This window comes from Excalfactoria chinensis, chromosome 4, assembly GCF_039878825.1.
Source record: "Excalfactoria chinensis isolate bCotChi1 chromosome 4, bCotChi1.hap2, whole genome shotgun sequence".
Lineage (NCBI taxonomy): Eukaryota > Metazoa > Chordata > Aves > Galliformes > Phasianidae > Excalfactoria > Excalfactoria chinensis.
The window spans coordinates 2,201,180-2,218,570 of record NC_092828.1 but is presented as its reverse complement, the minus strand read 5'-3'; the positions used below and the strand labels follow the sequence as shown (position 1 = coordinate 2,218,570).

The following is a 17,391-nucleotide window of genomic DNA, read 5'->3' as shown; positions in this document are numbered from 1 at the left end:
TCCTCAGAAGCACACTGAGATGGTGATTAAGTAGTTCGGATTGTGAACAGATTCCCTATGCACCCATCAAGGGACATACCAAACTTGTCCAAGACATGTACTGCCTTTCCAGCACTCCTCAAGTAGGGCAAGAGCAAAAAACTATCATCAGAGGACAGGGACAGTCCTGAAGAGAAGTGTCTACACACAAAATGTCTGACTGGACCCTTTTACTTCGAGTGATGCCTTCTCCCATGACCCAAATTCCTTTGTGTTTGAAGCACAACAATTTTACTTGTCCACCATGGCATTTTTTCCCCTCTAGCCTTGCTAAAGCGTGCGATCTCTCTGGTATTTGTTGCTCTACAGCACACTAAGATGCTCATGCATAAACTACAGGCCAGAAATGCAGGAATCCTACAGCTCTGAAGAAAAAAACCAACAAATCTGGAAGACGAGACACTCTGAGCTTCCAACTATTTCTTATCACAAGCAGATCATGCATTTGGACTCAATTTTCACCTTAAGTGATCAAGTTCTTAGGTTACTTTCAGTCAACTGCAACCAGCTCAAAGCAGCTTAGGCAGTCGTATTAGATAAGGCAAATTAAACAAGCCCGTAATATTAAATTTGGCCAACATCAACGATGTCACAAGTTTACACAGCCAGACCCTCCCAGCCCACAGGTGGGACAAGAGATGACAGCCTAAAGCACCATAGGTCATGCTTTAGCCCTAAAGATCAAGACTGCAAGTGATATTTAATATCAGTTCATTTCCTCCCTACATACTTTGTACTTTCATAGTTGGAGGTCTGCAGTAACACAGCCCTATGGGAGGTTTCTCATGTTTCTGCCTAATCGTTATCAAGTTACTGTCTCAAGAGTAAACTAAACACTGTTTCCCAATTGTCCTCCTAAACCCAGTGTTTCCAGGGAATTCACTCCTGCTAAACCTCATGGAGGCAGATCTGATTAGTGGGAATAAACAGGAAATCAAGTCACAGCAGTGTCTAAGGGGTGTTTGTGCTTTCAGCTGGAGAGGAACTAAGCAGCCTGAGTCTCTGTGGTGTATGTTTGGATCCCTTTGCAGGCAGCTGCAGAAGAGAAAGTGATGAATTAACATGTCAAGGAATTGTCTGGGACAAAACACAGTGAAACAATCAGAATTTGCAGAGAAATTGTTTGGAGAACAAGCAGCATATTGGCTTTGTATTCTTAAATGAAGACTGAGGAATTCAGGGGAGAATATATTAATATATCCTGCTCCGACCAATAAAAACCAGCTCCCCACACCCACAGTGTGTTTCAAAATCCTGCTTTGAAGTCTATCACCCGGAATCCCTACTTACCTTCCTTGATGTGTGTAGCAATACGCAGCCAGCACTTTCATTTTCAGCTGGAAAAGAAAAAGAAAAACAGCCTTACTATCACAGGCGTCTGACAGGCAGCACAAGGCTCAGGACAAGGTGAAGTATCACTCTTGGCAGACAGAAAACTATATCTAGCGAAAAGCAGAGATTCAATTTTCACAATACTTCCCATTTAGGAAATATAAACCAAGTGCAGAAACAGCCTTTTATCGCTCAGCCGCGATTTGAGCCTTGCAGCTTTCAGTTTTGTTTTTTCCAAATTTCCTATGTATTTTTACCCTTTACTACTCACCCCCCTCCCCACTGCTTCCCCCAAATCTAATTCTTAATACTTTAGGTAATCATTTAATCCCATGCATCGCTGACTTGATAGATTGAGGCTAAGATTGCATGAGTCATTCTCGTTTGGAAACCATTCTTGTCCTCGTTAAAAAGTCAACAATAACACCCAGGCACTTCCAAGGGAGCAGACTGTGAGAGATCACACGCAGTGACTCGAGGATGAGCACATTAGCGTCCCATCAACTCACCACTCTGCCTCCATAAATCAAAGCGTAAAGCAACAGAGCTTTTGAGAAAGAAAACTGCTGTTTGGAGACTATTAACTGTCGCTCACTATGAAGTTGAGCTGCAGGGACAGAGGTGTACACGAGTTCCTGGTTCAAAGAATAGTGTTAATGTTGTCTTAGGGTGTCTACGAAGCATGTTTTGTGATATAGGCTAAAAAAACCCAACAAATTAAATTCCATTGCTTTTGCCATGGCCCCCCTCTTTGCTGCCTGAAACCACAGTGGTACAGGAGTGTAATATGGAGTTACAGGCATTCATGGGCAGATTTGTTTCTTCTACATACCTGGATTTTCCAAGTCCCAGCCTCTCAGAATTACTTCAATCCTACTCCATAGGACGACCCCACTACAAACTCAGCCCCGCTGCCCTCCGTACTCAGCACTTTGAGTGCCGTGCTATTTTGTGCCCTACTCTACAACACAGATATTGAGGACCTGTAGTGCGTCCAAAGAAGGGCAACAGAGCTGTGAAGGGTCTGGAGCACAAGCCTTAGGGGGAGCAGCTGAGGGAATTGGGACAGATCAGCCTGGAGAACAGAAGGCTCAGGGGAGACCTTATGATGCCCTACAACTGCCTGAAGTGAGACTATGGTGAGACCTGATGGTCTGACTCCAACTAACAGTTATAGGGACAGAGATGATGTTTTTTACTTTGCACCAAAGGTAGTATTCATACTTAAAGGATTAAAACACTGGGAATCAAACTGGAGACAGTTGACTCCACAGCAGAGGAAAAGAGGGAGAGGATTGCATTCATCTTCAAATAAAACGGTTCAGAGGCTTCGGTTACATCACTCAACTTCTTCTCAAGTTCACTTGGACACTCTACATGTGATTAAGAGCATCACTTAAGTCCGCTGGCACAACAGTTCCAATTATAACCGCGTTTGACACATTCTTTGGAAAGCACAAGCTGTTTTATCTTGAAAATGCTATTTATTATTAAGAAGTAAGCACGCAACTAAACCAGAAACATCAAGCATTTTCCCCAGGCTTTTACATTTGTAGTTCTTCAGCGCTCACTTACTCAATTTACAGCCTAATTACACATGCAGAAGTATGCTGGAAGATTTGGAGGCCATAAATATTCATTGAAGGGAAAACATGTTTCAGTTTTTCAGCTTTTGCATGAAATAGTTCTAGAGAAAAAACAGTCTTGAACAATAGCAAACACGTGCTGAAAAGCTGATATCTGTGCTCTGTCCTTCACACCACGCCTCTGTGTGCATGCAAATGCAACACAAATTCATGTTGTCCTTTTATCATGCAGCATCTCTTGGCTCCTCTTATCAGCTTCAAGTGCATATCAACCCTTTCTGTTGACAGCTCTCTCAAGTATTCATCATGGACGAGCTCTGAGTGCTGCTTTATCAACACAAGCAAAAACATCTAATTACGTCTGTTGGATCAGAATCTTTCAAACTTCTCAAAAAGAAAAGCCGTTCTGAGCTTAGAGGTGATGTTTTTGGGAGCCTCATTCATCACTTCACCAAAGCAACGCACTGTTCAATCTCAGTCCAGGAAGAGGAGACTGATAGATATCACCATCCCAGTTCTGGGCTATCATCTTGAAGACCCATTGGAGCGCTACAGCAGTATTGAAGGACAGTTGCAAACTAACAGCAATACAGAATCATTATAGGACAAGAGGTAATGGCCCTAAGTTGCACCAGGGAGGTTCAGGTTGGATACTGGGAGAAATTCCTTCTCAGAAACAGCAATCAGGCACTGGAATGGGCTGCCCAGGAAGGTGGTAAGGACACCATCCCTGGAGGTATTCCATAACCACAAGAAGTGGCACCTGGGGATATGGTTTAGAGGGCATGATGGGGATGGGTTGGGCTTGGTGATCTTTGAGGTCTTTTGGAACCTTAATGATTCCATAGAGAATGGGGAAAAATGCACACATTTCCCAATTGTGTTTGTGCCTGACTTAAAGAACATCCCCTTACGACCAACAGACAGAAGAACGTGATAAGCAAACCAGGATAAAATCATGCAGGAGATTGCCCATGACTCGTCTATTAAGTGATGGCTGTACTCAAGCCTAAGACCAACATGTATCTGTCTAACATCTATTTTCCTCAGCCTCCTGAAACTATATTAACTGTCTTCCCCCTCCGGTTTTGGAGGAGCCATAAAGATGCAACACCCTCAACCTTTGCACTCAAGCACTTCACTGGGGGCAGAAAGGGCACAGACAGCCAGAGATTCACCCCCCTATCTAGAACAAGGCAAATTCTACCTATCAACCTTATCAACTAAATCTTGCTACCAGGAATAATTTCACACCTGAGCATCGGGATGAAGTACACTTAAACAGAGAGGTCAGGGTCACATCGTATTTCCATTTCTATTTTCATGGTTCTGCATGCTGCAAAAAGCAGGCTGCACAAGTTTATGTTAGGCAAGTGAGTGAGTTATGGGCATTTTATTGTCTTTGTCCTCTCACACAGAGAGAGCAGGGCTGCCAGAGCTGCTGACCTTATCTGTTAGGCTGTGCTCCAGGTTCCGTCCAGAGGATAACCAAAAAGTCAGCAGCACATCTCTGGCATCCCCTGGGATCACACCAAGGCAACACACAAAGCTCAGATTTCTAGGAGGCATACGTCTGTGCACACAGCATTACCAAGTGCACTGTAAGCAGCTCTCTGGGAGTTAACATCAATGTTAGTAATGGTGATGAACTGTCAACATTTGACTTGCTCTCATGTCCTTGTGTGAGCACACTCAGAGCCCTGGAGGGACAACATGGCATGTCTCCATTTTTATCTATCCTTCTACTTGCAGAATCTGGATGGGTCCTAGGTGCGAACAAGGCAATTTCATACATGGAAGCAAGAAATGCAGCAGAAAATCTATTCCCTGTAACTTGAGGCAATTCCACCCTGGCTGCCTTTATGTAATATTACTGATAGCAACAAAGTCTAATTGCCTTTTTTAGCCTCTCTTACATAATGACATCTCTGCAAAGACAGCCCTGAAAACAAACCCATGGAAGCCTTATGCCAAAGTTTAAGGCTATTCACATTCTGTCTTGACATGGTAGATGCCCCTCCTTGAAGATACCCAAGGTCAGGCCAGGGCTCTGAGCATCTAATGGAGCTGTAGATATCCCTGTTCATTGCAGGGGATTTGGAGTAGATGGCCTTTAAGGGTCCCTTCCAACTCAAGCAATTAAGTGACTCTATGATTTCCTTTCCATTTCTTTCTTTCATAGGTTCACAGTGCTGCCCTTAACACCTGAAGAGACCTAAAGTTATTGGATCAAAGCAGCCTCCTGCAGGAAATATTTGCAGTATCTTTTCTTCGGAAGGTAGGAAAGCAAATCAGAAATCAAGAATGTTTTGGCTGTAGACATGTCAGCACACTATATTGGATTTACGTGCGCTCCCCAGCATATCTGGTAGAGCAGGCTAATAAATGACAGCAGAACGCTATTGTAGCATTTTCATAGTCTTAAAAAAAAATACAAGGATCTGATGTAAGTGGAAGCACTTGAGCATGGATTGTTCTGTTTTATAAATGAAAAAAGAATTTACCTAGGTATCGGTGATTTCTCCTGGGCCCTAAGCAAATCTAAGCTTCAACTACTTGCATTGAACAACACTGCAAGCAGCAAGAACTCTCCTGCTTTTACAATTCCTTGCCTTTAAAAGAAAATTAAATCCCAGCAACACACGTCACGAGAAGAGCTCATTAGCAGTAGCAGAGGTATCACTTGCTCCTTGCTGACAGCAAGGTATTGCACAACAGGATCTCAAGGGGATCCTTTGCTGTTCTACAATAACCGTGTTAAGTCTGGCCTCATTCCCATCAGACCTGAATGATTTTGATTAGATATAAATGTTTGATAATTGTATCTCAACCATCCCACATTCCCAAGACACAGCAGAGGGCTAAGGTGCAAGAGAATACCAGCTTACTTATCCCTCCAGCTGAGACTCAGGTTAAAGGCAAGTGGCAATAAGAAACAAGCTGCCAGTTTCTGGTTCAGAGAGGGTGGGGAGGGAATTCTCACCTCAATACTGCTCAGCACAGGCATCGAAACAACTGACCATTGCCTTGAATTGCAGAACAGAGGCATCTTGCACAGACAGGACAATGGAGTTGAGTACTGTGCCACTCATCACACCTCCTAACTCAGAATCATAGAATGGCTTGGGTTGAAAAGGACCACAAGGATCATCTGGTTTCAACCCCACTGCTATGTGCAGGGCTGCCAACTAGCAGGCTGCCCAGAACCACATCCAGCCTGGCCTTGAATGCCTGCAGGGTTGGAGGCATCCACAGCCTCCTTGGGCAACATACACACACTCCAACATGCATGTAACACAAAAGTGAATTTTCAACAACAACAACAAAAAAGCTATGGTAGTTTTTGTGATTAAATTAGAAAGGGGGAGGGGAGAGCTCATTCCTATGCCAACTGGAGGAATAAAGCACTCCAAATTCTGGGGAAGCTGTCCCAAAGCAAAGGATCCAGAAAGGTGATTGTTGCCTTTGTGCAGAGCCGCCTTGCACTCCCATCCCCACCTCCCTCAGCTTTGTGAGTGCTGCTTTGAAAACACCCCAGCCAGGAAATTGGGAATGAGGCCATCCATCCCCCCCCCCCCCCCCAACACAATCGGTGCATCCACTTTCCATTAGACTATAGGAAGCTTCAGGAGTCCAACATCCCACCCTGACATCAAACTGCTAAAACAGGAGTTATCAGATGGAACGCGTGGGTCAGCATTGTGCCTCGAGACATAAAAAGGACCTTGGTATTAATGTGAGGAAATGTGACTATTGTGTGCAGAATGATACCCATTCAGGCCCAGACCACTTGTCTCTGGAAGCTACTCTCTCTGGAATATCCTTGGCGCCAGCATCCAGTGTTTCTCCTCATCCCTTTTAGGGAAAGAAGAAAAAAAAAAGCCATCTCTGCAGGGGCCAGCCGTGAGCTGGAGCCCCGTGTTTTGCAAGGGAGCAGCGGTGCACGTGCGTGCCTCCGGAGCGCGTTACAGGAAACCGTTCATTCCCCGTATCTAGGAATGATCAATTGTCCAAGAGGGTGGAACAGGCTTTCATTTCTCACGAAGCGTAAAGCGTGTTCCGTTATTTGCCCCCCGATTCCTGCTCTAACAAAGCCACATCCTGCCTCCCCATTGGCTTTGGGCTGCCAGCAGGATTTTGCCTCCCCCCCCCACCCCCCAAGCCCAAAAAGACATTCCAGGCACCTCTCTGCAGCCAAAGGCACTGATACAGCCACCAGCTGCGAGCAGAAATGCATGGTGCAAAAGCTGAGAAATTACAGCCTCAACAATCCCTGACAAACTATGCTTGGGTTCAGGGAAACACTACAAACCCCTTTACAACAGTCCTGTAAAGGGAAGGCGGGGGGGGGGGGGGGGGGGAACAAAGCCCTTTCAAAACCCCAATATGTAAAAACACGATCTCAATAACAATGCTATTTGCCTCGATGATTAAAGAGACCTGCCAAGCAGGTGAGAGTGCCACAACCGCCTGCAATATCATCTCCCCACACAACGTGCAGACCCACGGCAATGTCAGACCTGAGCTACCCACACATGCCAACCTTCAGAGTCCATCTAAATCAAACTGCTGTATTAATTTGTGGGGATTTATTTCCCAGGATGCTGCTGATGAAGCTGGAAGAAAGCAGCTGATCCACTGAGTTTGATGTTTCGGCAACAGGTTGAAACAATACCTGCAGATTCCACTCTAGGGGAATTTAGGTACAAATTTACATTAAAAAATACACAAAGACTTCAATGCAATTCTAGATAGCACTGAGACAGAAGGATTAGCATGCTTCTCAGTGAGATAGTAGGGAAGGAGCCACAAAGCCTTGCAAGAGTGACTGCAAGACGATACGCATCTAGCCTGGTATGTACTTCTCAAGTTGGACTTAGTTGGACTTGATGCTCCTTACAGATGCTTTCCAGCTCAGGGCATTCTATGATTCTACAAAATACCCACAGCTTGTAACATGTGGATCTGGAGGGGAAAACTTCCCCACTGCACACCAACTCATTGATGCTCCCCACTCTATCTGGTACCAGTCTCCAGCTGGAGCACCAAGCTTGATTTTTCTCTGATACTTGATTTTATCTCTGGCCACTGCTATGGGGACCCCTTACCCAGGACAGGGATGGCAGGGAAGAAGTACCTCATTCAATGCAAGACCTCAGCACCAGATCCTGCCAACACGCACACAATGGGGTACAGATCTACTACTAGGGAAAATTTATCTTCCAAACAAGTGATAATGCACTTGGTACAGGTTGAATATCAAAGAATCATAGAATATGGAAGTGGTGAAGTCACCACCCCTGGAGGCACTGAAGAACTGTGGAGGTGAAGCACTGAGGTACACAGAGGGCACAGCAGGATGAGTTGGGCTTGATGACCTCAGAGGTCTTTTCCAGCCTTGATGACTGTATGATTTTACTGCACGCCTTCACTGCTATATCAGCTCACCTCTCAGTCTCTTTATAAACCATCCTGATCTTTGCTCAGAAATGCAGACTTGAGACACTAAAGCCTCCAACATCAGAGAACGACCCACCTTCATGGTGGTGCAGCCAATACTGGAGCTGGACTCCATCCTTACGAGTCCCTTCCAACTTTTGGATATTCTATGATTCTACATTTGCTGAAAACAGATGTCTTATCACCAAAATGCAAGCTGGAAGACTCAAAGACAGGGGAGAATAAACTGAGTTTTTATTGGTTTCCACAAGGAAGCAATAAAACACCCAGGATAAAGGACCCAAGTGTCAAGACGGAGAAGCATTTTAGTGCCTGTGCATCTGCACTGGCTTGGGCTCAACATTCAATGCAACATCAGCCAGTATTAGCTAAAAATGAGACAGGCAATACCTTAAGCCCTAGATTTCTTCAGGTTATCCTGTATTAAACACATCTGTGCATGTAGCCCAGCATTTCATGACAATGGTTAATTGTCAGGGTTTTATGGGCTGTGCTACGTTTTGTTGGCTCGATGCTTAAATCCCACCCAGAGGTCTTTTTAAAAACAGAATTACAGTAAAGTGCATCCAATTATGCTTTCAGTAAGCTTTACATCCATCATACCAAGATTAACAGCTCAACAGGACAATGGCAGAGCTGTTATCATGTCTGCAATTTGATTTAACATTACCAGCACCCAGCCCCTGGAGTATCAACTCATTCCCTCCGCAGTGGGCATTTTTGGATTGTTGGACCAATGCTATGCTAAGGTAGGTGGAAAGCTTGCAGCTTTGCATCTCCAAAAAAAGAGAATCTGGATATCACCTTCAGCTAAGAGCAAACTACAATGACCAGAAGAGGCATGCAGAGGCTCGCAGATATACTCAAGTCACCTTCAAAGTTTTCCTGCCAGAGATTTAACCAGGTTGTGCATCAAACACTAGGGACCAAAGCAACACAGACAACGCTGGAGATCTCTCTACAAATGGTCTTCAATGGTCTGCATGGCACAAAAGGGTAATACTAAGCTCCATAGCACAAGTAGGAGAAAAAAAATCTTCTCAGGTCTTTTCCAACATTAATGATTGTACGTGAAAGAGGCCTCTAGACACAAGGGCCTCATTCATCTAGCTTGAAGAAAGCAAGAAAACAAGATGAAGATGAAAAGATTCATTCTCACATTCACTTTTGCACTGTGTTTAAAGAACGTCAGAATCTTTGGTGCATGAGCTCATTTTGGAGTTAGAAATGAACTGTATAAGGAAGGTTCTTGCATTGCCTGGAGAAAACCTAATGCTTCCCTCCCTCCCCAAAGCTGGAAACAAGTGCTAAAAATGCACAGCATTCATGGGTTAGGGATTCAAAGTACAGATATAGAACCAAGTAACCAGAGAGCAGCAGCAAAGCAAGGAAATTTCTGAACCTCTCCCCTCCCTTATTGACTTCAGCAAAGAGCATTACATGCAGAAATACCTTGGTCATGGCATAGTTAAACTTAATTTCAGGGAAGAAAATAGATTGAAAGCAGGGATCATTTCCCCCTTGCAACCTCTCTACCCTTAGCAGTTCAGGCTTCTTTCACAACTCAAGGTGAGCCCCCAAAGCTCTTTCAACCACCCAAGAAGTCAGCTACACCTCCACATCCAGATTTGCTATGTATAAAAATCAACTCTTGAAGATACTCCATCAAAAGCACCTTTAATAAAGAACTGAGAGACTAGATAAGTTAAACACATGGATTTTGATGAGCCCTATGCTTGATAATCACTAGAGAACCTGGATTTTTGACACCTGGCCCATCAAACAAAGCTCACTCTACACCTTCCCTTCTTAAAGCCTGGTTTTAAGATCTGAACCCTCATGCTTGGAAAGGACACTCCAGCACATCAGAAGTCCGTTTTTTCTTTAAGCATCCCAAACAGCTGAAGAAAAATGATACAACTAATTCCACCACAAATATCACACTGCTTGAGGCAAATAGGCAACGTTTTTGTCTTTTTTTTTTGGTCCTCTTTTGAATGGGAGGGAAAACATTTACAAAAAGTCCAGGAGGACACACAAGGAAAGTCAAACTTCTTCACATGCAGAAGAATCCACAGCATGTACATTCCTTATCCCCAAACAACATAACCCCAAGGCATTAAGTCCAGACTCATCACAGCGCAGTGGTTCATTTTTAAGTCTTTCAATTAAGATGGCATTTGTAAAATTGCAGGCTTGAAAATTGCTAGATATTATCCTTAAGTCACCGCTCAGATTCAGAAAGCAAACCGGTGTAGCCAGGCAGAGGTCTGCACCACACCACGTGTTCACTGCATCAGCATTTCCAGCAAGTGCACTCTGTAGATCTATCAGGATTTTTGTACCTACTATGAAAACTCTGTGTTTACAAATAGAGCCTGCAACACGACAGTATTTCTACACATTGGGGACATACTAAGGATCATTTCAATGCAACACTGGATACCCACACGCAGTCGATGCTTTTTGTTTCCACTGGTCAACTCACTAATTTCTCAACAAATTGTGTCCCCACTACAGCCAAAAGCAACCAAGCTTCACCAGCACCATTCTATCCTGTGTCTTGCACCTCCCCTAGGAGCCAAGGGCAGGGACCAGCCTCGCTCAATACACTTATCACAACAGAACACAACTCATGGCTACAGTCCCAGATTCACACACTCAGCAAGGCAAATAGGAACATCCATTATATTTGCTGATGCATAGCTATGTTTGCAAGAAGGGATCTCCTGCTTTACATTGCAGGCTCCATCACTCACCAGCAGTGTTGGGTGGCACCTCCAGGTTGACGTTGACGAAAAACCGGATGCTGTCCCCCGAAACGATGGAGGAGTTCACGGCATCAAAGAGCTCCTCTCCTCCCGTCTCCTCCTTGGCCTCGCAGCCATCATCAGTGTCACACTTGAGGTACCCTGCCAACAAAAGGGGCACGCAGTTACAACCACACCAGGAGCTGCGCTGGGCCCACAGCAACATGGGCACACATACGAACCCATGGCTGCTGATAAGGACTGAAGGTGCACAGCCTTTGTGGCCCCACGGCCTTGCAAGGGCCTTCTCCACGTCCTCATGGGGCAGCTGTCACACTGAAGATCTAATGGGCTCCCACATGGGTCCCCAGAACAAGCAGCAGGGCCTGCGTCCAACACAGCCGCCCCACAGTCCGGCCACATGCTTGTGGCCTGCATTGGGTGCAGAAGGGTAGGGAGCTCCGGCACCAAGCTGTGTCACCAACGGCCTAACGGCACCAACTGAACCCTCCCTACAGCTCTGCACTACAGCCTGGAGGAGGGAGGGGGGGTTTCAGCCTTTAGGACCCCATTGGTGACACACGATGCACTTCCAGGTGCACCACTGAGCAGCTGCGCCTCCTCACAAGGATATGGATAAGTTAAGGCCCTGCCCACAGCAAGCCAGGCCTTCAGCAGAACAGCACCAAGCAACGGGCTCTCTCAGATCCAAAACCTGAATGAAAGCTCGGCCTGCAGACCCCAAACATTGGCATTTTTCAGCTGTGCCACTGGCCTAACCCAAGGTGTTCACCCACTCCACACATCAGGGCAATCGCTGCCAATCCAGCGGTTTTAAACCAAGGGAAAAACAGCGGTTTCCAAGGAGATGCAGATGGACAGACAGACTTGGAGCTCCCCACAAGCCATACAGCAGGTTAAAGGAGAGGACAGCACAGAGGAAGAGAGACAAGTTTCTTAATTACAGCAGACAACTCCTCACCCTTTTGCAACACTTTAATTAGAGTTTAACCTAGTTGCATTCAGCAGCAAGGCTGGCTTGCTGTGATGTTTTCTTGCAGAGCAGCTGGAGGACTCTTGCGGTGCGCTCTAATTTTGTTCAATTAGAAGAATTAGTGACATTATAGAATGTCATTTTTATTACTATTATTATTATTATTAACACGTCGCTAGGATTATTCAGCAGCTCCCACCCATCCCCTGACAAGTCCTTGATACAGGAAGGGTATATTTCATTAGCTTGCTTTGGGCACTGCTGCAGAATGAAGAGGGTGAGGTTCAAGGTAGAAGATTGAATGGAAACTCTAAAATATTGATAGCTTTTAAAAAGCAAACATGAATGCAGTGGCACCAAAAGCAGCAGCTAAGAGCAGTGCATGCAGTCTTGCAGTGATCTCAAACCAACAGCTCAGCAATGCAAAACAAAAAAGACACTGTGAACAAGGGAAGCCACAAACAGGAACTCTGCAAGGCAGGACAGGGGCTGCAGCCCTTCCTGCTGCAAGCTGCATGCCAGCACGCTCCTCATGAGTGCTCAGCATCTCCCAAGGAGGACATGAAGGGGGGACAAGGGGCTCAACAAACTCTTACACAGCTTCTCATTTGCTTATCTGAGGTATGGGATACCAAATGAACTCAGTCCTCCCTCATCACCTTTGCCTTAATGACTGGAGAAACAACTGACACATCCAAACTGCTCTGAAGGCTTTAAGAAATATCCAAGCTCTTGCTGTCTCCCTTCTGCTCATCAGACAGCCAGCACTGTGCACTGACTGCACTTCTCTGCTGTTGGTGATGCTTAGGCAGCTGTTTGTATCCTTACTACCCAGAAGAAAGGGGGTGATGAGAGCACAGCAGGTACCCTGGCATCAAAGTCACCACTAGGTAGGACATAGGGCTGGCAGATATGCCAGGACCAAGGGGCAGCCTGTAACCTAGAAAGACAGACATGGTGCCAGTGCTATAAACCCCTGTGCAAACATTTCAGTCCCAAGCAATATGCCAAACCTGGGGTCTGGCTCTTTTGAAATACGTGGTCACCATAGCTTCTCCTTATTGGTGTTAACACCAACCTGACACCAGGAGAGCTCATACAGCCCTACAAAGGGAAAAATTAAAAGGAAGAAAATCAGCCTAAGGTAAGCCAAAAAACCATGATTCTAGCTTCTCCTCCTCAACCACATCCAGGATGGCAGCCCCAGAGAAGATGTCAAAACAGGTCTCACATCTTCATCCTTTATGCTGAGTGGGTCTGATAGGAGGTACCTGAAGTGGGATTTAAGCACATAGCACATGGTTGACTTTTCCTACCCCCCTCAACCCATTCCAGTGTAATTAAGGCTCAGGTAAGAACAAAGCAGAAAAGCTTATATAGTTGCTTTCCAAGCCCCGAACGCAAAGAAGGCTGGAAATGGGAGATAAATGGTGCAGGATCTGAAAGAAGGGCAAGGGTGGAGTAAGATCCCAGGGTTGGGCAGAGGTCAGCAAGGACTCTGGCAAGGGAAGCATCCTCAGTTCCTCCCTCCTTAGGGGAGGAAAGAGCAAAACAAAAGGCAGCCGAGCTGCATGTCCCTTGGGCAAGGGACGGACAAAACACACTGCTTGCAAATAACCCCAAACCTGAGCTGTACAGGAACTGCACTCCCAGACAGGTGTCTGCTTTATCACTAAACCCGCTCCTGTTTTGAAGCCAGCAGCTTATTCAGTCTGCCAGGTATTATAATGCAAGCAGCTTATGCCTGTTGAGTGCAGAACCACCTCAAGGTGTATGTGTGGCAGATGAACCTTCACTCCAAAGACAGCACAGGAGTTGTCTCCAAGCCCTAGCAGCTGCTTTCTCCCATCACCCCAAGGATCACTGCATCACCCTACATGACAGGGTCAATACGTCAGACCTCTGAGCACAGCAAGTGCCACTTCAGCCTCAAACAGAGGGTAGAAACAACACCACAACACCGATTTTGCTAGGTCTGAGCCCAGAGTTAGGAACTGAGGTCAGGTTGCCTGTGAAGATCAGTCAGCAGAGCCCACCTGAACCTTGAAGAACAACCTACAGTCAAGAAAACTCCCCTCAGCCCTTCAGGACTCATCTGATAAGGGACTGTAACAGAAAAGCATGAAAAGTAGCCAAGAACAGGTACCATCCTGCAGGAACAAAATCCCATCTTAACTGCAGGCAGCCAGAACCAGCTTTGACCTTAAGTTCCTCTATTCTTCAGCCTATTGCCTGCAATGTGAAAATAAGCCACTACCCCATTTTATACAGGTTCTGGGAAGAAAAATGCAGTTTTTTTCCTCACCCTTCTCCACTAAATCATCACCCTACTCTCTGTAAACCATGCCTGGCTCAGATCCGACTTCTTCCATGTCAATATCCATCCCAGTCCCTCTCTTTATTCCCATCAGTTTTGTCAGAGCTACTCCAGTCCTGCTGCTATCAACTATCCAAACATAGACAACGCGATTACACTGCAGCTTTTTCATTACTATTTCCTTTTGAGCTGGTTTGTGAGAACCCTGGGTTCTGACTGGGAGAGCAATGAGTTGGCCTGCAACCATTGGAGGTGGCATTACCTCTCCTGCTGATGTGTTAGCAGCACCTGGCAGCTGCAGCAATGAAATCAGGGCCAGTTATCAGAAAGTACAACTTCACCCCTATATACATTCCCTAGAAAGGGCTACAGACTCCAAGGAAGCGAGGTCTTCTAGGAAAAAAATGCAGACACTTTTTCTAATGACATCCCAGGCTGGACATGGCTCTGGGCAGCCTGGTCTGGTGGTTGGTGACCCTGCCCCACAACGAGGGAGTTGAAACTGGATGATCTTTGAGGTCCTTTTCTACCCAGGCTATTCTATGATTCATACTATGGCATCATCCCATACCCCAAGCTACGAGACTCAAGCAAGACACAGCCATATCACAACCCTCTGGTATATCTCATAAGAAAGCACACAGCCAATCATGGTATTAACCAACATCTGCCAGCATGAGGTGTTAGGAGTGCAAACTCATCTACCCGCTATCCTTCAAGTTGAGATACTTTGCTTTCCTGTGCTAAGGAAGAGTTTTCCTGGTGAGTCTGGCCATTTCTCCTCCTGCACTACATAAGAAGAGCCCTAAATACAGGTAGAGAAGCTGATGTTTTGGCAGCTGTTGCATGGGTGAGAGGAAGACGCATCCACATCAGCAGAGCAAAAGAGGAAGATGAGAATCAAAGCTTTTCGGTAGTTACCAACTTCTGGCAAACCCCTGCAAAAATTGCAGCCTTCGTTTTCGACGTACCACATAATATTAACACTATGAATACTTTAAAGCTCCCTGCTCTTTTCCCAGAATGGTAGTGGTCCCCTCTCCTGAAATCTCTTTATGCCAGAAAGTCACATTAGAAGGGACACGGTTTAATGGGAGCTATTGGTAATAGGTGAACGGTTGGACTGGATGATCTTTTAGGTCTTTTCCAACCTTGGTGATTCTATGATTCTAAAGAGATCTTTTGAGCTCAGAGTTGGTAATTCAACAAGATCAGCTCACCACATTTAGGAAAACAGATGATTTTTAATGAAACTTCTAGGCACAGATGGTAGCTAGTTGCAGGACAGTCGTGTTTTCCAATGCAGCATTGGTCACCTCACCAGAATATCAATAACAATATTCTCTGAGCTCCTGTCAGATTCAGCTAGACATTTTGCCCTGGGAAATGCAAAGGCTTTCCTTCCAGCTTCACTGCCTTGGATTGTTTTTTTGTCACTAATCCTAATCCATTCCAAACTGAAATCAAATCATTTGCCTCCCACTTTGAATTTCAAGCCATGCACTACACATAAGCTGAACACACAGCTCTGCCACTGTTTAGATTCAGAGAATCATTAAGGCTGGAAAAGACTACTAAGATCACCAAGTCCAACCATTAACCCATCACCACCACATCTACTAAGCCACGTCCTTCAAATCAAGCATAGGAGTTTATAGGTTCTTGTTTTGAATGAGCCTAGAAACGTACCCACTTTCTCAAAAGGAAACTCAGACTGTGAGATGAATTTTGGAAAGACTAACAGGAACAGTAATAATATACAACCTACAGCTTTTAAAAGTAAGGGGATACAGACTCATAGAAAGGTTGGGGTTAGAAGGGACCTTTAAGATCATCTAGCACCAGCCCCCCTGCTATAGGCAGGGGCATCTCCCACTAGACCAGGCTGCTCAATTAGACATCCACTGGGATATGGGCATCACCCATATCTACCTACAAACTAGTTCTGATGCAGGCATTTAAAACAAGCCACTTCATCTGATTTTTCCAGTCCTGGAGACTTTCAGCTTGTTTTAACCAACAATAGGCATTAATTTTCAAGAAGAACACAAGGCTTTAATTAGCCTAAAGCAACCCCGCCACCCCCCCAAAGCTGCAAGTTATCAGGTTTGCTTTGTTTCCTGAGCACTGCAGGCTTGTAGATTCATCACATCTCAGAAAACACCCAAATTCCCCTCTGTTAAGTGCAAAAGCAAACACAGTAATGAAGCTTCCACCTCTGTATTGACCCTTTACACACTGCACACACAAAGAAGGGGCTCATGTTGCCTTCAGCGAGCAAATAACCTTACACTTGGTTAACACTGGCAGGGATAAAGTAATCAAGGATGCAGGAGATGGTTAGAAGCACTTTGCACAAGCATTACCAGTTCTCCAGAAACAAGAACTGAAATACCGTCTTGCACACAGACACAAAAACACTAACCAGGGTGAGCTTCCAGTCACACATCATGCTGATTTAGAATCACAGAATCCTTAGAGTTGGAAGAGACCTTTAAAGGTCACATAGTCCAATTCCCCTGCAATGAACAGGGATACTCACAGCTAAAGCAGTGCAATTACTTAATGCTAAGTCATTTCATACGGAAGAGTGATTGTATGGATATAGGAGCAGGTTTTCAGGTAGATATCTGCCTAGATTTTACTTCTTCCTTCTGAGGTCAATCTTCAAAGCCAATTTGGTTTGGTGGTTGTTTTTGTGCGTGTCTTTTGGTAACTTACAAGTATGAAAAGCAGTCATGAAAAAATTCCTTCTTCCTAACAAATGGGTTTATGTCAGACAAGACAAAAATTAGTGCTGTAGCCATAGAACACCACTCTCCAAAGGCTGCTATCAAGCCACATTATGCGAGGCTCTCTCCAAAATTAAAATTTTAAGCCACACTGATTAAACAAAGCAGTTCTACATACAGC

At 45.2% G+C, this 17,391-nt stretch overlaps 1 protein-coding gene across 3 annotated transcripts in view; it reads right to left on the bottom strand.

Moving 5' to 3' along the window:
* Positions 1 to 17,391, bottom strand: part of SLC4A11 (solute carrier family 4 member 11) — an 88,119-nt gene that overhangs the window by 49,654 nt on the left and 21,074 nt on the right. For all 3 annotated transcript variants that reach the window (XM_072335625.1, XM_072335624.1, XM_072335626.1), the window contains exons 3-4: positions 11,177 to 11,329; positions 1,330 to 1,376 (exon numbers count right to left, since the gene is read on the bottom strand). In XM_072335625.1, the coding sequence (XP_072191726.1) occupies positions 1,330 to 1,376; positions 11,177 to 11,329 (200 nt within the window). The remainder of the gene's footprint in view (positions 1 to 1,329; positions 1,377 to 11,176; positions 11,330 to 17,391) is intronic.